At 39.5% G+C, this 25,442-nt stretch overlaps 2 protein-coding genes across 2 annotated transcripts; both read right to left on the bottom strand.

The window, feature by feature from the left end:
- Positions 1-236: 236 nt before the first annotated feature.
- LOC143012830 (sodium-coupled neutral amino acid transporter 3-like) lies at positions 237-14,857 on the bottom strand. Its single transcript, XM_076166154.1, has 16 exons — positions 14,674-14,857; positions 12,025-12,132; positions 11,852-11,921; positions 10,966-11,081; positions 8,039-8,112; positions 7,863-7,955; positions 7,437-7,518; positions 6,626-6,708; positions 6,022-6,080; positions 3,925-4,041; positions 3,730-3,809; positions 3,539-3,639; positions 2,866-2,990; positions 2,225-2,369; positions 1,979-2,082; positions 237-1,155 (listed from the first exon to the last, which is right to left on the bottom strand). The coding sequence occupies exons 2-16, from the start codon at positions 12,087-12,089 to the stop codon at positions 1,051-1,053; spliced, it is 1,419 nt and encodes a 472-aa protein (XP_076022269.1). The 5' UTR covers positions 12,090-12,132; positions 14,674-14,857; the 3' UTR covers positions 237-1,050.
- A 4,572-nt stretch (positions 14,858-19,429) lies between these two features.
- On the bottom strand, positions 19,430-24,971 carry LOC143013259 (troponin C, slow skeletal and cardiac muscles-like). Its single transcript, XM_076166816.1, has 6 exons — positions 24,832-24,971; positions 23,653-23,683; positions 23,025-23,171; positions 21,972-22,086; positions 20,107-20,243; positions 19,430-19,590 (listed from the first exon to the last, which is right to left on the bottom strand). Exons 1-6 carry the CDS (start codon positions 24,853-24,855, stop codon positions 19,559-19,561), a joined length of 486 nt encoding a protein of 161 aa, XP_076022931.1. The 5' UTR covers positions 24,856-24,971; the 3' UTR covers positions 19,430-19,558.
- Between the last annotated feature and the right edge of the window lie 471 nt (positions 24,972-25,442).

The following is a 25,442-nucleotide window of genomic DNA, read 5'->3' as shown; positions in this document are numbered from 1 at the left end:
ATACAACAATACATTTTCATTCAGCATCAAGGCTACAATTTGAAAATAGTCTGTTGATGCTTCTAATCAGCTTCAAGTCCCCTCCTTAGGAAGATGCGCTCTGATGGAGGCAAACACCCAAATAGTCACAAATAGTCTCCTCTGAAGACGCATCAGGTAATCTTGGTTAAATATTTATAATATTCTGAGCCTACACATATAATGTAGGAGTCGTGGAGATCAACAAGACGAGTACATTTCTCTGTTTGGCTGCACACCTCTGTGGCCGTTTATTCAACCATTCAAACTCCAGCTACAAACCCAAACATTACCTTTAACACCAAAACGGCGCCCGCCGCCATGGTAACACCACGCCCCTTAAAGGGAGCGAGTCCTAAAAACACCTGGAGTCTGAAAGTAAGAAAGTGTGTTGTTTCTTGCTTCTATCAGTGTATATACAGTACAATTACAATACACACAACAAACTTGCAATCATGTATAGTGTTTTTACATTAAAATATGTTTTATTAAACAATATCCACCAGTTGTGCAGAACAACCTGTATCGACCAAAGGGACACCACAATATTGGCAACCATGGCCTGGAAGCATATTTTAATGTTCAATTTGCCAAATGCCTGCAATTAAAAGACCCTTAAGGGGCATTCCCCTCACTAATTGTTAAGGAATATTTTTGCAGACAGGATCATGAGATTACCACTCTGATTACCACTACGATGTTAAAATAGAATCTCTAACCTGGTAAATCCAGTAACTTCCTTATCACAGCATGAAACACTTTCTCATCTTCCCAGATTTACTTATGTTATCGATAATTCTTTTAGCGCTTCAATGATAGATTGGTCACCCTAGGAGGTGTATGATGACACAACTTGACTCCTTTGCCACGCTTTCTTTATTAATCCAAAACTGGCATGATAAGAGTCCCAGCAAAGCTCCCTGGATGATTTCCAAGGCTTCCAACAATAAGTGGAAGCTTAGTTGCCACCGAGGACAAGAGGAGGAAGCGCTGTGTTGGTTTGTTTATGTTGGTGGTCATAGGGAATGCACTTTAATGGCCACCGATGCTTCGATTTTCCCCACTCATCCAGTCGAGTCCAATGAACGTCAGGCTCATGATCATGAATACGAACCCCAGCATTGTGAAACACGCAGCCTGAAAATCCAAGAAGAAGACATACAAATGGAGTCACGACAGTTGGCCCAATCATTTCTAGCACCTGAAAGGTACAGAATGTAGCTTTTTTTTTTGAATATTTTGAATATATAATTTTTGTACAATTTGAAGATATCCTCATTACTTCATGATAGGAATGTATACAGAGAGTGCTCTGTGAACCATATGGCTCTGTAGCACCTCCTCCTACCACTTTCCGGGCACATCTTACTGTGTGGAGACCCTAGAAAAGGATGTCTGGAATGCCCTGCATAGTCTGCTGCCACTGTGGCCCAATCCCATATAAATGGATGAAGATGAAATCAGCTTTTAAAATCAATCAATCAATGATTGATTTTATATACTGCCATCAGTTGATGAGTGTGTGTACCATTTACTTACAATTGACAGGGCAGACTGGAAATTTCACAAATTGACTTGTGTTAGTGGTGGCATCTTCAGACAGGGCCATGTTTAAAATCACTGAGTTCTTTAGTACGACCTGGAGATTGCATGGCTATGTGCTTGATTGTTTGCACGTGTTATCAAAAGGTGTGGCTGAAACACCGAAAGTCAATGTCCACATACATTTGGCCATAAAGTGTATCTGCCTTGATCAGTGCCAACAATGACACTGTCAGCAATAAGGGTATCATTGGGTTACTTATGACTGAATTTATAATTTCATTCAAAATTGTTGACTTCTATACATATAGAATAAGTAGTACATAGAGAAATACATAATTTGATTAGAGACTTGATGTCATGTCATGTCAAATGCTTGCTTCAATAAAAATATTCAACACAAGAGACTTGAACCCACCTGGATCTTTGGTCTGGTATTCATGGGTTCCAGGTCAGTGGGGATGATGCGGATGTAGAATAGTCCAGGAAGGATGAAGATCAAACTAGGAGCTGTGGTTGCTCCTGAGCATTAAGAAGATTGTTGAAATTCCTTCAATGTACAGTATCTTTAGACAAATTCACTTCTTATTGCTGATTTGCACCTTTACTGTAATTTGTAGTGTTGCATTTCCTCAAGTGAAACCTGGTTCATGTGATGTCTCACCAATGATTCCAAAGATGTCTCGAATATTGGGAACAAGGATGACCAGTAGGTTGACAGCAGTAAGCAAACACAGGGCGATGATGATGTGACGTGCCCAGTTGAAGGGTTTCTCTGGAAACAACAGGTGCTGAAGAGCACGGCGAATCTGACGGAGAGACAGACATGAACTCATAATGCTGTGATTTCAGATCAAATCCTCATGGTTATATAATCTATTACACCATTTTTTATGATATGGTCTTTCTATTAACTTCCAAATACATTACCTAGAAAACAACAAATAGTTGGCAGGTTGTAGCTGCACATTAATATTTGTAAATGCATGTGAAGTATTTGAATAAATAAATGAATGAAAAACTTCTATTAAAACATTTGACAAAGCAGAGAACTACCCAATGAAATCACAGGGGCTAATAACTTTAGAGCAGTAAGACAGTTTGGACATATTTTTGTAATCAATTATGGATTTTGATTCAGAAGAGGCATCTATTGTAGCAAAATGTATTTCCTAAATGATTACTTATACCTGATTACTTATATTAAAACTCTGAAGCAAAACCTCTTTTAAATGAACCACATAGAGTCAGAAAATATGCTGATCTTTTATAACGTGTTGGATGTTTGGAGGAAGATGTTCTTACTGGAAACAAGACAACCGGAACTGTGAGTGTGACAGCCACGAGTACGGCAAGCCGGACACACAGGATCAGCGTGTCAAGAGGATCCATCTTATTGTAGGTATGCAGAAGTTCAGCTTCAGTGTTCTCTGTGAGCACACACACACACACACACACACACACACACACACACACACAAAAGCAACTGTTACCAAACTCTGTTACCAGATTCTTATCATTATGACAATATTGTTTTGGTTGAAGAAATACGAGTGGCGTCTCCAAGCATATTTACACAGTTGTGAGTTGTGTGTTATGTCACGCTCACACCGTCAGTAAAGTCAGTTCCAAACATAAAAAAGAAATCCAAACACTCCTTGGAAAAGATTGTCTAAGTGTCTTATACATTCAACACGAAAGAGCAAAACCATCTGCAAGAAATGGGGAGGCAATGTGGACCACGTGTTTAGTTGAATTTAAGCATGTATGGAGTTTTGGTGCAGACATGTGTTCCCCCTGGTGCCATCTGTAGGAATGCAAACCGTCAAGAAAATAGATCAGATTGAAATTGAGCATTAAAAGAAGATATGGAGCCTCAACATCACAAACACTTCCAATTTATATAAAGCTGTTTCAACTTGTAATATCTGTTGTATGCTTTAGAGAGTCTGATGCTACAAAAAGATACCATAGTTACCATAGAAGGTGAGATAACCAAATATGGCCGTCAAGAAGTACATGATGAACATGCTGAGGATGGAAACGTTGCCAATATTCTGCATTCTCTTCTTGGTGGGACTTTAGGGGAACAAAATAACACACTATTATTTTACAATACTGAACATGAGAGACACATATAGCTGCGGAGCTCTCTCACAGTAATCTTACTTGTGCAGTTCAGTGTAGATGGGAAGCACTTCAGGGTGACACACAAAAGCAAATGCCAGGATAGGGATTGTATATGCTGTCTAGAAAAACCATGTAACAAAGAATATTTTACACATGAGAATGATTCATGCTCTTAACACTTCCAATGGTATGTATAACAACTATTGCATGTAATTCAACAAAGAACTCTCTCACCTCTTGGTTGATGGTGAATAGCTTGGCATTGCATGTATCCTCTGGATCCACCAAATTCACAGAGTAGTTGCCAAATGCTTCCAAGGGGCAAACAGTGTTGAATTTCTTGTAGATGACCTGGTGGATGTAACAGAGGAGCCATTTACACCTTGCATTTTAAAGGTGTTCTCATTATATACAGAGAATATACTATATATACACGTCTACAATAACTGGTGCAACTACATGTTGGACATGGTTGTCACAAGAACAATGAGCCAGATCATGTGCTAGGAAGGAGGAGGACTCAAGTGGAGGACGACACAGGGGTAAACAGAAAAGGATATTTCATCACTGAAATCACTGAACAAAGAAAAAGGGAAACTCAAAATACAAGCATACTTGCAACTGGTACAACAAGTGGAGTTATTCAAATTCAAGCATATATCTACAGGGAAAAAGACAAATATGGCAGGCAAAGTAGGTTCAGGTAGTCCAGGTCCACAACAGCAGCTCAACAGAGCACTAGAGCAAAAACCAGACTTAAGTAAACATCGAGTAACACTAAACACAACAACAACAACAACAACAACAAGGACCACAAAGTAAATGCAAGAGCAAAAGCAGGAAAACAACCAGGAAACCAGTACGAATCGACAAGAGGAGAGAGACGCAGACTACATATACACAGACTAGACACACACAGACTAGACACAATGGGGAACAGGTGCGAACAATCACACAGGAACACATACATTTTTACTCCCTTAAAGCAAAGGCCTTGCAAGTTGGACCCTGGTTCAAGTTTTTCGACTTGCCTGGTCTGATGGTTTAATAAGTTACAAACAAGCACTCTGCTCGAATTGCATATTACTCAAAATTGATTAATGATAATAAGAGCCACCCCAAATTCCTATTCGACACAGTGGCACAGCTTTGGGGAATTTCCTGATATTATGGGTTTGTAAAGCCCTTTGAGACATTATATATGATATTGGGCTATACAAATAATATTGACTTGACTTGACACACAAACTAAAAACACAACCATAGCTGTTTTGTGAACCAAAAAACAAATTATTTTAATTTTCATAACATAAATGTAAAGAAATAAAATCATGTACAGTACAATACACACACCCATTATCTATCATAACCCATTACTCTCTGTATTTTCTGTATATATGTGTGTGTACACATGAACCTTTGTTGATTGAACATTTTCCCTCCAATCCTGGGCTTTGAGGCTCACTGAATTGACACAAAATCTGACAGATACAGACACACATGTTATGTGTTAGTTATGATGGTCAGTTAGAGCAAAAGAAACAGAGAAATATTGGTTTTCTAATCTTCAAAACATGCATTACCTTTCGGTGGAGGGCTAGCTGGGTCCTCCTGTGGCCAGATGCATTCCACCGCGTGAGAACTCTCCATGTCCTTTTTTAGTTATCGCTAAACATGCATTAGCACCAGTCCTGAGAGCAATGTGTGGCCTGCAGATTTCATCTAGCCCCTTGGCTGTCCCTGACCGGCCCGCATGAGGTCAATGGTAAATAAGGAATCAAACGCAAATAGGTGTACATCATGCAACTTCCCATGATATTTATTTTGAAGGCGACTGCTATTTTTTAAATGTATGTACATTTATGTGTTGGTGTTCAAGGACATCCTAGAGCTCTCAGATGATGACTTGATGGTCGATCCTGCATTTGCTATTGATGTGACTGCACTAATGGATGGACTAAATACTAAACTTCTAAACTTTGTCAGTCTGGTGAAGGCTTTTTCCAAAGACTATGTAAACACCATGTATATTCATTACAATATTAAAATTTTAAAATATTAATTATTAAAATAAATGGACTTCAACTCAGAGTTCTAAACCTAGATTGTGTATAGCATGTAAATCAATTTACTCAATCATATAAAAATGATAATCACCTGGATTCCCTTACACGGTGGACTCCTCACCCGCCAATTAAACAACTGTTCATGTACTGTAACTGTATAATTCTATAAAAGCTGTACAGGAACACATCTTGCTTGCATTTTTGCCGACACATAAACGTATGGTATAGTGTGTGAATAAATATGGTGATAGAAGCACAGACTCACTGCAGACAGGAAGAACACCATGCAGGTGAGAGAAAAGCCACTGGTGTAACCAAGATATCCTGCAGAATGCAAACAAACAAAACACTCAATGACAGTTGGTTAAGTGCTGATTTAGCAATTCTGTATACTTTGATGTTTTAGTATATTGCCGTGTTCCCTTTATATACTCAAGACCTGGACAACTTACAGTCATTAAGGGAACAGCGAAGTCAAAGTTGTTTCACATTTTACCAGAGAAGGTAAGGTTATACTGTAGGTGTGTGTTATGGAATGGCCAAGTCAGAGATAAGACTTTAAACCCATATAGATGTTAGCCTATGTTCCCTGAAATGTTGCTAAATTGTGAAAAGTCTAAAATTCGAAAAGTGCTTTCGAAGTCTTTATCAAACACTTTCCTTAATCATTCATAGTTCCTGGTAAATGCATAGGAATCGTGTCCTTGCCCCCAGGAGGCAAACAAAAAGCAAGAGTAAACAAGCATTTATTCAATGACGGCCTGAAATGCTGCATAATTATTGTAAACAGCAATTAAGAGACAGATTTATTTTTTCAATGCCATTTCTAATTTAGTATAGACAGCTGTTAATTGAAGTCAGTGACTTACCAAGATGTTTCATCAAGGTCAATGGGAAGATGATGGACACAGTGACAATGACGATGAGGTAATTTCCATTCATGAACCAATCCCTAGACACACATGCACACGTATACACACATACAGACAAATGGTGGAAAGAATTGTCTTTCAATGAGTGGGTTTGGAACCCAAAGCTGAAGTACATTATGTGAAGCAACAACCAAAGCAAAATAGTCAGCACTGTTTGTAAATAAGTTCTGTCATGTGGTAGCAGGAGAGATAAATGAATTCAGGGGGGTAATTCATAAAGCACATCGGTATATTGAATGTTTTTCCTTATTCATAAATAGCTGTTACTGGCCTTTTTAGTGTTCACCCCGAAAGAGCAATTACTACATTGTTTCCCTCATTTGTATGTAATTACCTAACATGCAAATGAGGAAAACAATGTAGTAATTGTAGTCACATAAAATTTATTCAAGAGTTAAGACCTTTTTCTGTCAGATGGTTCCAGTCGGATAGAGGCTAAATCTGATCTCTTGATTTTTTTTCTCCATTTTGCTTGGTAGACTTTACACTGAAATACACAAACTAACCAGTTCAAGTTACCACTGCTCACACTGCCAGCTGTGACATTTACACTAAGGAGAAGCAAAACAAACTTGGGGTGTCAGTTCCCATCTATGTCTTCCATTTACCCTTAAATGCCTTCTATGATGATCAAACTTATAGTGTCTATCAGTGTTTCACGTCTGGACTTACTATTGCTAAGGCAACCAGAAACAGGAGAAATGGTGAACTCAGAGATCTCCAGATCTCAAAGCTGGTGAATACTTACTCAGAACTTATCCTATGGCCAAGAAAGGCTTGAATTACCAGTGGTAACTCATATTTCACAATGAACAGGTAGCTGGACATGGCTGCAGAGAAGATAAACACATATGGAGAGCATAAGAATGAAAATACAATAAGAGCTGTGTGAGAGACATGTCAAGACTGCAGCTCAGACAGTTAGTGAAGGGGGGGCACGTCCCGGGATCAGAAGTGGAGCTATTTGAATAAGCAACGCCTCAGGTATAGGAATGAGGCAATACTTCTTCGTCTCGCTCCAGATAACACTATTGCTCCATGTATTTGTATCCTCTGTTATCAGGTTTGTCTGTTCATTTTTACCGCAACTCTTTGGCTTGGTTGTTGTTTTATATTGGCGGCGGACCACTGCGTTTACCACTGCAATAGAGAAATGTTCACATGAGTTTCTTACCACCAATGTTATGCAAAGTTATGACGACAGCAGCAAGTATCTTTCCTGGATAACCAAATGCACGCAGGCCCAGCTGCTCATAGGCACGTATTCCTGAGGTGAAGAACAAAGAGCGTAACAGCAGCATTAGCATTGCATCACTAATGAGCATTGCTGGGTGACTTTTGACAACTTACCCACAATACCAGCACTGCACAGGAGGAGATGGACGGAGTAACAGGACAGACAAGCGATACACGTCAACAAGATCCTATAGAACACAGACAGTAGTGACAGGTGAAGTAATAAGTAGATCATCTTGCACACATTTATCAGTATGGTTTGGGGATATTTCCTGCCCTATGGCTGCTCAGTACACAACCAGTCACAGGCTGGCGCTCACATGGCCGATACCACTGCCATATACATCCCCTCCCCAGCCATCTCAGGAGGATTTGCCAGCACCAACATCCCTAGCCGCCGGCACCCATGCAACCAGACATGCATGACATCAACCACCCAGAGGGCAACCCACACCATACCCCCACCAAGACCCTACTCACAAATTTTTCAGACTGCTGAGGTCAGGGAAGCGCCTTTGCAGCCACAAAACATGGACTGAGAGACTCAGGAGGAGTTTTTATTCGAAAGCCATAAGACTCCTAAACAGCCACACAACATTACATAACTACTACAAAACGCACAATGCTCTCTCTCTGCACTTTACACTTACAGGCTCATGAGCCCCTTTTTCCAGTGCACTATTTACAGTAGAAACTGTAAATAGATGTGTGTGCACAAGATTAAGAATAGAAAACAGCATGTCCCTTCACCAAAGCTTGTCGGAGAACTAGAAGAAAAAGTATTTCACTGTTTCATTCATTCTTGTACGACAGCACATGACAAATAAAATGAAAACTTGGAACTTTGAAATGTAATGCTGGGACACCTTCCAGGTAGTGGGGGGGCGGCAGTAGCTCAGTCCATAGGGATTCAGCTTGGGAACCGGAGGGTCGCCGCTTCGAATCCCGTATGGACCAAGTAAGTGGACTGCTAGCTGGTGAGTTGCTAGTTTGCCTCCAGGGCACTGCCGAGGTGCCCCTGAGCAAGACACCGAACCCCCAACTGCTCCACGGGCGCCGAAGAATGGCTGCCCTGCACCCCCTCTGTAGTGCATGTGTTTGTGTGTGTGATATGTAGGGGGTGCAAGACAAATTTTCAATTGTGTGTAATTGCTGTGAATTACATGCAAAATGACTAGAATAAAGTATCTTAAATCTTAATCTTAAAGGTAATTTCTGCCATAGTGAGGGTAGATGAAGAGAGGAAGGTTGATCATAAGGGCCGCCGCTTCCAGGAGAGATGGAAATTACTACAATATTAGTTTACTAACTATAGATTTACATTTTCTCAATACACAGCTTTGAGTCCTTCGAGTGTTCACTCTCTGGCCAGTATCACAACACTTTCTCCCTCTCTTTCTCTCTAAACCCTACAGTTTAGATGGCCGCCCACCTAGAACCCAGTTCGGCCTGAGGTTTTTTTCCGTTATAGGGGAATTTTGTCGCTGTCTGCACGGTAACAGGAGTTTTTCCTCTTTATGGGTGTGTGTGTGAAAGCAAGGCCCAGGAACAACTTCTACATTCTTTATAATTTTTATTGAAGAAAGCATTTGACATGACAATGAACATACAGTTATGAGCTATTGACTACAGTCGGGTTGTATAGTCAACCTCTCATCACCATCACTTATCCATTTTGTTCATCTGCCGAGTGTGCCGCCGAGTGCACCACAGAGTGCGCCTGCACCGGCCATCCGACCATATGATTGTATGGTCAATGGAAGAACATACAATCAGAACAATTGGCCTTGTTGATGAGGCCCACTGCGGAAGGTAAGAAGCTGTAATGGCATGTAATTTCAAATGGCTCCCCCCCCTCTCTCGCGCACTTGCCGGTGAAAATCATGGACAGCCACCGTAGGAAGTTTTAGGTTTTTGTTGGCCACACCAAGACTTTCAGTGGCCCCATCTGGCCCACCCTAGGGGGGTGCGCTTCACACCGCCCCTCCCTCACATCTTGACCAATCACGTGCGGCTTTACCAGAAAAAAAAAGGAAACGGCTCCTGATTGGGAGCTGGCTCCTGTCGTTCACTTCAAAGGCTACAAGAGCTGGCTCTTTGAATCCCAATCCCATTTTGAAACCCATCACTAATGTGCTCAAGTTAAGAAGTTACTCAACTGCACTCAGAGCATAATTGCCTCTAGTTGAAGATTAAGATTCATTCAAGCATCTTACAACCAATTTACTGCTTCAAGAAACCATTTCTAAGCAGTTTCCACAGAAAGAAAAACTCTACTGTTAAGGCAACTCTGGCAGAACATGCCAGATCACCTGAAGAGATCCGCTGATGTCCCCTTCTCGAACAGTGACAATACTATCCACCTAGCTGTGATCACCTGAGCAACAGCTGGACACATCCTGAGTCATTTGAAGACACCTCTCCAGTAAAGCAGCTTCTAAGCAGCAAGTCTTGTGTCATTTCCACTTTAAATTGGTATATGAAATTTCAGGCGGTTTAAAAGGTTTATAGTAGCATAGCAAACTATTCTCCTGATAGTTTAATTTCACCACCCTGCCATATTTCACCATCCCTCATTCATCTTTTAATCTGCCATTTATAATCCACTCAAAATCAATCCTCGACTGTTCTTTGTTTGTCTGCTATCTCATTTAGAAATGATGATTTATCAATATGTTGTTGTCTTTGAATATTTCTTTAGAGAAGAGAACTACAGGCGAATGTGTCATGAGTGTTCACTGCTTCTTTAATGAGATTGATCTAATTGAGTTGATTAATTCATATTCATAGCAAATGTTGTCTGTTGTTGATCTTCATGACTGTGAATTACCCTGTTAGGCAAGTTTTCCTTCAGGAGCCTACTGAGGTGCAGCAGACAAATGTATGTGTGAATGCACACGTGTATGTTTGCATGAGTGTGTATGTTTGTGTACATTTGTGTGTTTCTGTATGTGTGTGCTCACATGCATGTTTGGGTGCATGTGCATGTGTGCATGATCCATACATACAATCCATACAATTATGTGGGTAATGATACTCACAGGAAAAGAACAATGCCGGTGTTTGACATGGCGTAGGACAGACCCAAAATGCCGCTCCCCATAATAGCATTGCTCAGATTAAAGACGGACATCCCAAAGGAGGTTTTACCTTCAAACTGGCAAAGACACAAAACAAGAAGTTCACAGCCATGATGAAGCATTGGTGCTCTTCTACACTTCTGACACCCCCTTGATGTATATACAGTATACAACTCCAACGTTTCCTTGGAATGGCAGGTTATTATAGATGAAATATGTTTCAAACCATTTGTGTCCACTAGTGAAACACGTCTTGTTTGTGCCGATCCTCTCCCATGTAGTGCTCCTGATGTAATGCTCCCAATACCAGTGCAACTAGATCTGGTGGGGTACTACTTGTAGATGATGCTACTACTTCTAATACTTCTCTACAAAATCCCAGAAATATCAGTTATTCAACCACTGAGGAGGAAACCCTGACAGTGTTGCTATATCTGCAGCTCATTGAAGTCTATGTGTAGTCCCTGCCAGCGGTATAATGTTGTGGGCTCTTCTAGCTCAAGACTACAACCTAGACATCTGACAAAAGAAGGCTAGTAAGGTGTGACATACCCATTTTACCTTATTTTCAGAGACCATTTTTCTCATATTTTTCGTATGGGAGTTTTGTATTGTCAGTTGTTTTCCCTCATGTAACTTACTCTATTCAACTTTTTTGTGCAAGATTAGTTTGGGATTTTGCCTGTTATTTTGGCCATTAGGCCCATTTTGCTTCATTAGTAGTCTTAGTGTTTTTTTAATCATTATGCCATGCAGGGGCAGACTCCAACATCTCAAGCAAGTTTTAATATTCATTGATTCACTGACTGAGAGACAGAAAGGCACATCCATCTCTCACTCCACTCACATCTGTGAACTGTGGACTCCTTGTTGCATCGTTCTTGTGTTGCAGGAACATTTCTTCTTCTGGTGGGATTCTACAAAATAAAATCAAAAGAGCGTTATTAGAGCTATACATGCCACAAACAGAACTTGATTTGTCATTAAATTCAAACAATCCAGAAAAAAGAGGAAATGCACCTTTCATCCATAGGTTTTGCAGTGTCATGACACTGAGCTCCATTTGACAGCTTGTGCAGTTCCATACTTATGACAAGTAGACTGACTTGTGAGAGGGAAACGTGAAATCTAAAAAAGAAAGAGGTATAAAAAAGTATGAGAAGCAAGTATAAGTACCTTAGCTTTGTCATGGTTCCTATGTGTTTGTATCTGTCCGCATGCATAACTCAGAAACGGCTCATATTGCCATTACATTTTACAGTAGAATGGGAATGTCTGTGGCTTGGTCTTCCTAAGACCAAGGGTATGGTTTGACCAAATCACTCTCAATAACATTAAATAGATGAAACACATTATTCCCACAACAACTGTTAATGAATAGTAATACAAATAATACATGAATTGACAAGGTAAACTAAACAGTGCTACTGTGCATTCACAATGTGGAGACCGACTGCATAGCTGCCCTATGGTTGCTCACCCTATCTTATTCAAATGTGGCCATGGGGTAAACTGAAGTACATAATAGTTGTCATCCAACTAAAGCCTTACAGTCACACTATAATACATAAAAAATACAAAAAACTATTTTGAACATCTACAGAAGAAGACATTTTATGTAGAAATCTGTTATAAGCAACATATAAGCAAAACACGTCACTTGCAGAGTGACATTTTTAGTAAAATATGCATAGAAAACACCATTGGATATGAATTCCTATGTAGTCTCATACATTTTGAAGAAGAACCATTGACACTTCCTTAACAGAAAATACTAAAGCCATGCCAAACAATGGGGATATTCTAACATATGATATAAGCTGAGCAAATGGGGCTTACTGTGGCTTATTTTTGATTTCTTCTATAGTATTTATACTATACAGTGCAATGAGGTCACATGGATGAAAATAGAAAGAGAAATATAAAATCAAAGGTCAGGAGCCTCATTGATATCCATGTGTAGAACATCAAAATGTAGTCATATAGTTGGAAGAAAAGGTTGTGTGGCTCCACAGATAACGGTGGCTCGAGGGCCAAAGCTCAGCAGCTCCAGCTGTGGATATCTCAACCCTGCTGGCCCCAGCAATGACAGACAGGTTGATAACAGCTGAGACTGACCTCCCAACACAAACATGACTGAGCTGCTTCCTGACATTGACATTTTGTACTGTAGTCTTCTCAAGGACACACCTTGCATATTAATTCATTTGCCATAGCAGCTTATCTTTTCAGTTTGAATACCACATGTAAAACAAAAAAACCCAGCTACTGCTCTTTGTTTGATTTTATTTTCTCACCACTCACTCACTCACTCACTCACTCACTCACACACTCACTCACTCACTCGTCACCACTTGTGGTTGTGTTTGTCATTTTTGGTGAGTCATATTTCATGACAGCAGTTATGTTTTGGATAAACCCTGGAATAATAGCTCTTCTTATTTAGATCGGGCAGATGTGTCAGCTGGTTGATTTCGAGAGTGGTGTGTGTAGCCAATTTAAGGTTCCTTTAACCTTTGATTTTCATTTATGTTTTTCTTTGTACTGAAGTATAACAAAGTGTGTGCTTTGTTTTCACAATTGTCATGGTACTAATACCATAATGCTATGTTGTAGCATATCACAAGGTAGTAATTGACGTCGCAGTAGTATGTGGCCACCACTGTTTCACATGAAGACACTATCTCACTCACACACACACACACACACACACACACACACACACACACACACACACAGTCCTTCATCCGCCCCCCTCTTGGCCAGCTTTCCTCTCAATATTTGACTTGATGTGATAGAGACGCCCATCCTGGTTAACCAATCAGCTTCTAGACTTATTTGACATCAATTACACATTTACAACTCTAAAATACTGCTGAGCTTCTGCTAGTGTAACTATCAAATTCAATACAACATTGTATTGTCCCATGAAAGGAAATTGGTTTGCACAGTCAAAACTGTGTAGCAAAGAAAAACACTGAAACAACAGTAAATAGCTACATTATTCTGGGCCAGGACTGACTTACATTTTCAGATGTGCCGAACAACAAAAAAGTCCAAATCTATGATTGTACGTTGATCACTGCTAACATTAAAAATCCTCTTGCCTTCCTAATTCATTTAGACTTATTCAAAAACATGAAAAATAACTGAAGATATAAGTTCACCATGGCTATAATACATCAGAATTTACTTGAAGTCAATGACTGAAGAGTAAATGCTGTACAACGTGTGCTATAAGGGAAAAGTCTGTTTGAGACCCTTTCCAGGAATGAAATGGATAGTTACAAGTAATGGAATACTATAACCTTTACATGTGTTTCATTATTTGTCACATGTTTCTACATTTTCATCAACATTACATTACAACATCTCCTGAAGTCAATTGTGTTGTCAATATACATGCAATGTTTGCATTTGGTCATTTTTCTGTGAGGCCTGCTACCAAAGACAAGAGTGTCTAATCTAAACAGAGAGGAAGAGGAGTGGGTTCCACCACCACCTCTTCACTCTTCATTTTCTATAAGCCATTACACATGCTGGCAAAAGTTGCCTAGAGCAGTGGTCTTCTACTGCAGGCTGTCGCTCTCCTGAGTGGACCTTTTCAAGTAGCAAACCCACGTGGCAGTCAAGTAGTTACAACACAGTTAAAGGAGTAGATTCACTTACCTCCAACAGTCGGTACAGCCGACTCCCGAAAGCAGAGGGTAAATGTTATAAAATAGGTGTTTGTTTGGAGCGGAGTGTATGAAAGCTGTCCTTCTCTGAAGACCAGCACAGAGCACACATACCAGAGGGGAAGTGAGGGAAAGTGGTGAGAATGCAATGAGTAGGGAGGCAAGAGGCAAGATGGTTTCAAGTTTCTAGTGATGTCATATGTTTAGGCACTCCCCTTTCATGTCAAAAAAGGGAATACATGGCTATGACATTTTGTCAACTGTCTGGATGGCTCTGTGGGAATCACTGCCCCCGTGTACACTTGTTCTATGTACAGTAGGTATGTCCATCACAGCTTGCAAGGGCTGTGGAAAAGATAAGGAGATATGATCAGCACTAAGTTGGATAAGAGTTTGAGTACAGGCAGGCAGGTTACATCTGAACCACATTATCAACTCATCTAATAGCTAGCTGTGTATTTGATCCAGGCAGAAAAGTTCCATATTAAGGCAGATATAACACTATCCCCAGACGCGGCCCGCAGCAAGTGATGCATGTTGAAAGAACAGATGTCCAGTATAAGGCCGTTCCCAATGAAATCTTCTAGCAGTTGTTTACCTGGATGGCTGAGATGAACCTTCAAAGCCAGAATAGTAATTGATAGGAGTAGGTTGATAGGAATAATCTATTAAGAGACTTAAATGAAGTTTTCCGATTCAGACAATACAAATGCACTGGAAAGTGTATCAGTGTTTGAACTATCCTCTCACCATTACCCACTTCTTGTTGAGAAGAAGTGGATAATTGTCCCACTTACCATGAGCATAATAGTCTGCTGATAATCCATGCATGAGAGTGAAACACAACCTGAATAAGACCACACATGTAACTCGATGTAATTAGGTCTTAAATAGCACAATGCCATAGATAAATGGGAGAAGGACCTCTTCATTGTGCTTGTTGAGTTGTTGTAAGTCAGGCAGTCCTCCTCTTCAGCCTCAGCGTGTACCAGTCATAGCTGTCATACATGTTCTTAACTACACATTTCACTTTGTCAATCAACAAATGTGCATGCTGCGCTGAGTAGGTTATACTGTAGTTGAAACATGCTGGAGATGACGGTAAGCTTAAGTGAGACCAATGGCTTTTTGGTTTGTTTGTTTTAGATGATTAAAGTCAGAGAACTCTTTTAAAATGAAAAGGTCTCAACTAGTTTTTGAATAAATGCAGCAATTAACCCCTATAATGATAATAGCTGTTTCATATTTTCCCATTTGTTATTTTCCCATTTGCAATAGCTGTGTAATAGTTGTTTAGGGCAGCAGATGGAGCTGTCACAGAAGGAAGGATGGGGATTAGAACTCCGGGCCTAGCACCGATCCTCTCTGTGTGGAGTTTCCATGTTCTCCAGGTCCAAGTCATCCAGATGGAGGATGCGTAGAAGGAGAAATGTGGGATCATGCCTAAAATGAGGAAAAAATAAAGGGCGCATTTTGCCTCAGCCCGTTTTGCCTTGTTAGAGGTATGGGGGGCCTTCTAGCTAAAATTTCATTGTTGCACATTGGTGTGATTCCCTCTGTGTTGTCTCTATTTCAATTTTTCTGTTTCAGCTTCGACAATAGTTTGTATAAATAAATGATGATAGATCATAAATATATTGGTAGCAAAATCTGCAAATAAGGGCCAGGTTAAAAAGAAAACACATTGCCTAAAATACTTTATTTTTCGAATGATTTTGGTTGCCTATGTTTCAGCAGGACATGAACCACCTGCAGCTTCATCTCTGGCAGCCCCTCAGGCACATAGGAAAGCAGATTATTATCCAGGTGAAGCTCTTTGTGATTATGCACATAATACAGGCTGCCAAGCTCAATTGCTGAGGCCCAGTAGAGAGAGAGAGAGAGAGAGAGAGAGAGAGAGAGAGAGAGAGAGAGAGAAAGACACACGCACGCACGCACGCACGCACGCACGCACGCACGCACGCACGCACGCACGCACGCACGCACGCACGCACGCACGCACGCACGCACGCACGCACGCACGCACGCACGCACGCACGCACACACACACGCACGCATAGAATAGAGAAGAGCAGCCCTCTTCATCATATCAAACCATACAGACTGACCATGTCATGTACCATATCATGTCTCTAAACTTCTCTTTAACAACTATGAATTGAATTTAGTGCAAGCAAGTCCATAGCGTCATCAGGTGGCACCATCTCTTGAATTTTCCTATTGGTGATTAAATAACTTCCACTGTGAAACAAAGTGTATGTTTACAAAGACATTATTATGAATGAGATTTACAGAGAGTGGATTAGGATGCTGAATTGAAAGATGCATTTTATAGGCATGTATAAATTTGACAGAGCTGTGTTTTCCTTCTCTAATCCTGTATATACAGCCCTTTATTACCAAAGCAGAAAAGACTGATGCTCCAGGCTCACCTGCAGAGACTATGAGATGTTTGATTTAGTATGTGGCTTCCACTACACCACCCCCTCTCTGCATTCAGGGATCAGAGCAACGACCGTATCCATTTGTGACAGTAGAACCTTTCTAAATCCTTTGCTTAAGTGGCAATGCCACAATGGTTTTCCACAGCTCACAAAATGAGACAGATGACAGAGAAAAGATGACATAAATTAACATTATGGCATCCTGGAACCCACCCTATACTTCTAGATTGCTACATACCCTTCTGGTGCCTGTTTCTGCTGGTCTATCGTCTAGAATCTAGTTGTTCAGTGCTGCCTAACAGCATATTATCTAACACCAACAGCAATTTTGTTGCCTTTGCCCTGGTCTGCCTGATAAGTTGACCTATATGACATCAAACCACTTGCTTTTTCTAACATAGCACATGTGTGTTTTTGCAGTCCTACTATATTTAACTCCCCGGGTGAGAGAGTTCTCAGTGAATGTCCCAGGCATGTAACCTCAAAGATTCTGAATCAAGCGTTCGGAACAAAGAGGGCATATGAAACCCTCTGAGTGTGACGTCAAACAAAATGTGCACAAAAATACACAAAAACAAACAAAATAAGCAGAATAAAATTTCATTCAAATAGCAAACATAATAAACATAAAAAAATAACAATAAAAATCACAGATCCGGAAAAGCCTTCTGATCTATGGGGGGCGTGAAAGAAAAAGTCTGGGACCCACTGCCTTAGATCATAAACTAATGATTTTGCTGTTCTGAGATCCTCTGCCAAGCAATCCCAGAGTTTAGTGGCACATACAGTGAAGGCTCTGTCACCCTCTTTCCCTCAGTGATATGGCAAGATAAAGGTATTACCAGGAGATTTCTGCCAAAGGAGCTCAGACATCGATCAGGCCCATTTGGAATTAAAAGGTCACATAGATAAGCAAGCTTTAAAAACAAGCAGTAAAACATCAATCCTAAAACTGTAGGAGTGCTGTGGTCCCTTTGCCTGGTGCAAGTTAAAAGTCTGGCTGCAGCCGTGTGCATAGAAATGGCATTGCACATGGCATTTGCCCAAGTAGAAGCATAAAGATTGAAAATAGTAGAGGATTTCCACTGTAGGAGTAGACAATGTCTGGCTTGTAAGGATGTGACAAAGTTCTCTTCTTCTGATATGAGATTGATTTGATTGAATTGAATTGAATAGAATTGGGTTTTAAGTTCCTCCCTAATTAATTAATTAATTTACCCATTGGGACGTGGTTCCCCAAGCACAAGTGCAAATACAGAAGTATTCCTTTAGTATTTAATTTAATTTGTCCTACAGCAGGCAAACGCTTAAATTATTCAATGAAGCTGACATTCACTGGAATAACACCTTGACTATGTTACAGTACTTACACAAGCAAAAGTGGGGCAGCTCTGGCTTCGCGGAAGACAGACATCATTCCATCTGCCCATTCTTGGAGGGGGAATCTCTTGGCGGTTTCTTCCTTTTTTCCTTATACATAAAGGTTTTCTCTGTAGTTTTTCCTCGTCTTCCTTGAGAGCTTTGGTTGGGGTATGGAATTCTCCTGATGTTGTGGGCCTGTAAAGCCCTTTGAGACATTGTAGGTGATATTGGGATATAGAAATAGAGTTGACTTGGCTTGACATGACATCACATTTAATATCTGAGAATATGAGGAAATTGAGGAATCTATACATGTGTTCCAATTTCACAAGACAAAAGTGAATCTGAAGAAAGATGAGTGCAGGGAACCTTAACCTTAAATTGTATACTGTTCTTACAAAGTTTTGGGTCAGGTGGTGAAAAACAAGAAACACACCCACCCCCACACATTAAATAAAAGAGAGAGAAAGGGAACAAAAAGAACCTTGACAGAAAGATATCTGATGGAGTAAGTGAATTATTATTTGGACATATCAGCGGTGAAAATGAGGATTCATAATTTGATAGTCTGTCAAAATGTTTCAAAATTCAACGTAAGACATAAAATAGGTGTTTTGTGTCATAAATAAGTTTATAAATATACAAGGGCTTGGCAAGTTATCGCGTTATCGCATTAACGCAGTAATTTACTTAGGCTGACAATGACTTTATTCGCACATTAACTCAGATTTTTTGAAAATTAATATTGAAGAAGATGTCGGTCTGAGGAACGTTCTTAGGATTGCACGTATGAGCCTCCCTCAAGACGCACCATCACAAGAAGAATACACGAGTTGTATAACAAGGACAATATTTACTTTTTCTCACTATTAGATGTAAAAGAAGGTTTACTGAAATAACATATGTTCTGCAAGTTATGCATTTCTGATAATGCTTCTTTATTGAAAATGTTCTTACTATGAATCTCTCCTCTTATCGGTATTGGAGGAAAATAAATTTACAGTCCATCACTGTGTGTTTGTGAGTGTGTCCTTGTGATGCTCCGGGGTCTCCATGTGTCTGATGAGTCCTTTATTCCACACCTTTCATGAACTCCAGGAACTCTGTCAGAGAGACGACAGACATTTCCACAGTTTAAAAAAAATGAGCATTTCAACTGGGGAGTACTGTACAACCTAATTTCTATGTAGGCCGATTTCATATCTTTTTTTAGCAAGTGAAATATTTTGTGAAACATACTTACAAGCCAGGATGAATTATATTGAACTATGTAGGTTAATCTGTAAAAGTCTTAATGCTGCACATAGCAGGACAGTCACAAAGTATGACTGAAATTATGTGACATTGTATACCTGTCTCAATCAGCATCAAAGCATCAATCAAAATCTTGTCAGGAAAAGGGAAAAAGGCCTCAGTCCTGCCATATTATTAAACAAACTTCCATTCATCTTCAGTTTTACAAAACTGGTTATGAATAATTACAATATTCCCCTAGCAGAGTAAAACCATCTATTTTACGATCAAAAATGACATGAAGGTTAACAGGATTATGTGATTGGTCAGCGCTTGTTGAAAATTCAGCTGGTGAATGTTGGGTTGTGTGCTGCTGCATCTCGTACCATCATAATCAATTTTTCCGTCATTGTTTTTGTCTCCATCCTTCATCAGTTCCTCAATGTCATCTTCAGTGATGGCCTCTCCAGTGGACTCCAGCATTGCCTTCAGCTCCTCCAAGTCTATGTAGCCATCGCCATTCCTCAATACACATACAGTACATGTCCATTCAGCATTCATAATAATACCCTACTTTAACCTTTAACTTTGACAAAGTTGAAGAAAACTGAAAGTGAGATTTTCTACAAAACTGAGGTAAAAGAAGAGAGGATATTTAGCAAAAATTAGGTAAAAGGAGAGTTTGAGAATAAGAGATAAAAGGACAGAAAACATGAAAGATCCCATATTATGCTCAATATCAGAAATGTAACATAGTCCCATGGGGTCTGAAAGCGGTTGAGAGAAAAATCTGTGCATGCTTTTGCACTCATTTCTAATTTTATCTCTGTTAGTTGTTTGAACAAGGTGTTTGGGTAGGCGGGATGGTATGCAAATACGCAACTGAGTTACAGCTCTGATCGGTTTTCTCTCTGTGGAGGTTGGCATCAATACAAGATCTAATAGCCACATGCTATGTTTGGGCCGGATTCTGAACCAAAGGAAGACATTGCGCTACAAGGTATAATTTAAAAACAAGGATGTGTTGACATGGTAAGCTAGTGGTTTGCCAATTATGTTGCATTAACATGGTTAGCTATCAAGTGTGCACTTGTAAGAGTTCAAACACTGTTACGCAAATACCACTTTGAACAATAGTCATGCAGTGAAAATGCCACCATTATCTAGTGTCTGTCTCAGACACTCACTCTGAAGTCAAAATATACATTGAATTATAGATAGTACAACATAGAATAAGCATATAAAAACTAAAATTTAAAAAAAGAAATGTAATCCCCAAATCCATTGCAGCAATTTTTTTTAAGCTATGCCATTATTTTCATGAAGCTATACCCTTACAAGTCAGTGTATTTGAAATATGTTGGTATACCGATTTCCCCAGAATGCCTCCTCCTATATTTGGTATATTTGGAAACACAGGGCATTTCATTCAATCTATATTTAAAAAAAAGTCACCCGGGCTTGGGCTGCATTCAAAGCTATTAGGAGCCAGCTACAGGGCATGGAAGAAGTCCTAGTTTTCTACCAGACTCGTCTCCGAATCAGCTACAGCTGTGTGGAAAAGGAATTTGTTTCCACTGAAGATGCCCAAGCCTATGTCAACACCATGTCCAAGGGGTGATGTTATTACAATGTTCTCTTACAAATCGCTCGTTATATACAGTAATTCAGATTCTCAGAAAATTAACTCTGTTACCAATTGGCTGCAGACTACTCACCCTAAGACTTTGAAATCCTTCAGAAGATTATGTGGTTATCATCACAGATTCCTTAAGTTTGAGCAAGGCACCAAACCCCAACCTGCTCTGGCTGCTCCATAGGCATGCGCGTGCGGGAGGGGCGCAATTTTAAGATTTGTGTGTAGTAAGCATGTATGTAAGAACTGCATGGATCTGAATTTCTGAAATTGCTGGGATAAAATAAAGGGGTGTTCTTCTTCTTCTTCAAAAGGTTATGGTATAACACCTAGGAGCAGGAAGTATAACAGAGATCCTAGCAAGACCTACCTGAAGAAGGTAGAGCCCTCTGGTGAAACCTGGGGTAGGCCTGCATTCCACCATGTATTTTACAGCCTGATTCATGCACCATTACGATTATTATTATTATTATTATTAAATTTTCCAGCTAGTTAAGTAAAATAGCTATGTATTCAATTTCGATTAGATTCAAGTGTAGTATTTGGTTATCAACTATAGTTTGTATCAATTCCTTTGAATTCTGAAGATTTTGTATGCAATGAGGCAAAACATACTTATCAAACATGCGGAACAATTCAGCCAACTCCTCCTCTGATTTGCCTTTGCTCTCTTCCTTCATGCAGCGAACCATCATAACCAGGAACTCATCAAAGTCTACTGTGCCGCTGCCTGCAAACACATCATGAAACATTAAGAAATCCACCTAAAAAAACAAACTGTAATTGTAGTGCATAATTATAAATCATAGTGCTGCTGCAACCACCAAACTAAACAACCAACTAACTAACTAACTAACTAACTAACTAACTAAGAATAAAGGGTGTGCTCTTGCAAACATTTAATGTAGAATGTCTAGACTCAGGTTGACAAAATTGAGTCTTTGTTTTTCTTTAATATTCCTTACCATTGTGACCAAACTTGGTGTACATGCGCACTCAATACTACAAAAATCACAACATCGACTAACTTGATGGTGGTAAGCAGTTAAATGTCAAGGATAACCTTGGAAGCTGACATGGAAGGATCAAAATGCTTTTCCTCGCTACTCCTTGATCTGAGATGCATCTATCCATTATTTAGAATTTTGTCTGAAACTTACGGCCTGTACTATGAGGCGCAATTTAAGGGTTAGTCGGCTTTGTTGAAGCTCAAGTCATATTTTTACGTATCACTGCTGATATTTGCTGATATCCCTGAATTTAAAGTCCATTTGACATGCACGGCTCAGTACACTTTACTTAGAATCCTAAACAAAATAGGACACTACACTTACACAAGCTCCTCTGACGTGAATTATGTATCAGCATGGGACTACACTATCTTCCTCCTACAGGCTTGTGTTTGCAGAGAGCGTGCAGGTCTCAGCATTAACAAATCCTGCTGATAAGCTGCTTCATTGTACTGATTATCCTTGATTGCGGGGCTTTCACTTTGTCAAGCCATCTTACGCACCAAGGCCGAGAACAGTTGAGCTTCCTTTGTAGTAGAGGCCCTTGGTAAATTATATACTGTACATAGCTTCAGAATTGCACCCATTACTCAGACAAAAAAAGGAGGGTGGTGACTTAATAGAATTGTGATCTGAATGACATATGTTATAGACGTACCATCCTCATCCACTTCATCTATCATCTCCTGTAACTCTTCGGGGGTTGGATTCTGTCCCAACATTCTCATCACCTTCCCCAGCTCTTTGGTGCTGATGCAGCCATCCTCTGCATCCTGGATGAAGATGTCGAATGCAGCCTTGAACTCTAGAAGGAGTTTCACCATAGGAACAATTTGTTTTTAGGAAATGTTAAAAATTACAGTATTATTAAATCAATCCACTTTTGCTTAAGGATTTTAAACTATTACAGTCAACTACATAAAAAAACATTTGAAGTAAGAATTTAACCAGCTAAGGCTATAAGAACAAAGACAGGTTTGTGATCAGATGTGATAATGATGTACAAATATGCTTTACAAATAAACATGACTGCACAAGTTCCTTCCTATTAACACTGACAAAAAAAGACAAATATATAATAAAATAACAAGATTACAGCTTTGTATTCATTGCTTTATTGTATTTTGGGATGCAGCCAGCTTTCATTTTTAATTATTTTCATTCATTGCAAAACAAATGTTTTATGTTTTTATCAGCAGTAGCAGTTGTAAAGTAGTATTAGTGCTGTTACTGAATTATGTAACAGTGCATTATTAGGTATAGTATTATTATTAGAAATATCTCACCATTCTTTTGTTCCTCTGTCAAATTCTCAACCTGTGGGAGAAAATCAAAGTAAGGAGATGTTTTCAGTCTACAGCTTCATTGCAGAGCAACTCTCACTGTACTGTGGTTGGAATGGCCAGCATATTTAGCTAACCCCAAAAGCACCTGCCTGCGGTCAATTCAAAAAGTGTAATTGTTAACTAATTAGATTTTTTAGTAAAGCCTGCTCTTCCATTTAGGCTTATCTCCAGCTGAGTCTTATCCCTGTATTCACTGGTGTGACAGCCTTATTTTAATAAGTCATATAAAATATGAATGTACTTCTGTTCAATGTTCATTCATATTGAAGCTGTTCAATTGAAATTAATTTCCGGAAAAAAGAATCTGTTACATTCAGTTCCTGTACCAGAGCAGGCAGGGGGCTTGAGTTCTGAGTGTTGCGGTGGAGGGTGTGAGGCTGGGGGGTATTTGACACTGTTAGCTTGAGCCGTCAGCTGTCTCTTCCCTTCTACGTCCTTTACTGTCCAACTGTTCTATTGTCAGAAATGTGAAGTAAGCATAGCAGACATGTGCAGGCTTCAGTTTCCAACACTCACACACACGAGCACTGCATGGGTATCTGCTTTTATTTCGGGAACACATAAAATAGCCTTTGAAGCACGCTCTTGATTTAGCCCTTTTGTTGCTCTTAAAGGCACAATGTCTGTTTTAATAAACAATATGAAGAGTAAAAGGAGTCCATTAAAAGGAACATAACACTATGATCATCACACAGAAAACAAGCACAATAAAAATCTAATAAATCATATTTGCAGAAGCCTATCCATTTACGCCTGAAACGCTAATCTGATTTATATCAAAGACATCTTTCAAATGATCAACACGTGTCACCGTAACTACAGCCTAAGTTCTGTATTCTGAAACAGCAGGATATTGTTCCTGTTGTTTTGTTACTTTGAAATCATCACTTCTACCTTGGAGCATGGTGTTTTGTTGATGTGTACTAATAAACATTATTTCACAATGCAGTGTAACCATATACAATTGTGTTTGGTCTTTTCTAAAGGTTAGCTCACACTGACAATAAATTAGTATTTTTGGATCATAATGTGTTAGAAGTCATCACTTCAACTTCATCAGACATACAGAATATATTAAACAGCATATCAGACTTTGAATAAGGCCTTATCTATACTCACCGCTGCTTTATATACGTCATCCATTTCTGATGGTCTGTCTGTGTAACCTACACACCAACACACAAGTTGCTGCTGCTGCACCAAGAGTGAAATTCAGTGACTGTCCCCGTCTTTATTGTTGGACCAAAAAAGATCCTGACCCATCCTAAATAATCCAACTGTGAGGGAGGAAGAGAGAGGGAAAGATCTATGAATAGAAAACAGGGGCTGTCCAACAATAGTGTTGGACAGGTTGTCTCTTGTACAAGCTTCTACAATAGCAAACGTGAAAATGTACAAATAAAAAAAATACAAACACAATGCCAACAGTCCAATATGCAAACATGCCGAGTGCATGCTTATCTACATACAGCTATAAGAGCAAATAAGTGAACACTCTGTAATTTGCTGGATTTCTGTGTTAATTCTTCCTTGGATGTGATCTAATCTTCATCAAAGCCACAGTAATAGAAAAATACATTCTGCCTAAAATGACGTATAAAATATAATTTTCTAAATTCTGAACACAATGTTATCTATAACGCAAATAATCTATTGTGCAAATACTACTGGAAGTCCTGACAGATAGATACTGTAGATAGATAGATAGATAGATAGATAGATAGATAGAT

Source organism: Genypterus blacodes, unplaced genomic scaffold (genome assembly GCF_046128005.1).
Source record: "Genypterus blacodes isolate CSIRO-AG114 ecotype Tasmania unplaced genomic scaffold, CSIRO-AGI_Gbla_v1 ptg000156l_1, whole genome shotgun sequence".
NCBI classification, from domain to species: domain Eukaryota; kingdom Metazoa; phylum Chordata; class Actinopteri; order Ophidiiformes; family Ophidiidae; genus Genypterus; species Genypterus blacodes.
The sequence above is the reverse complement of the archived record's forward strand: the minus strand, read 5'-3'. Positions and strand labels throughout refer to the sequence as shown.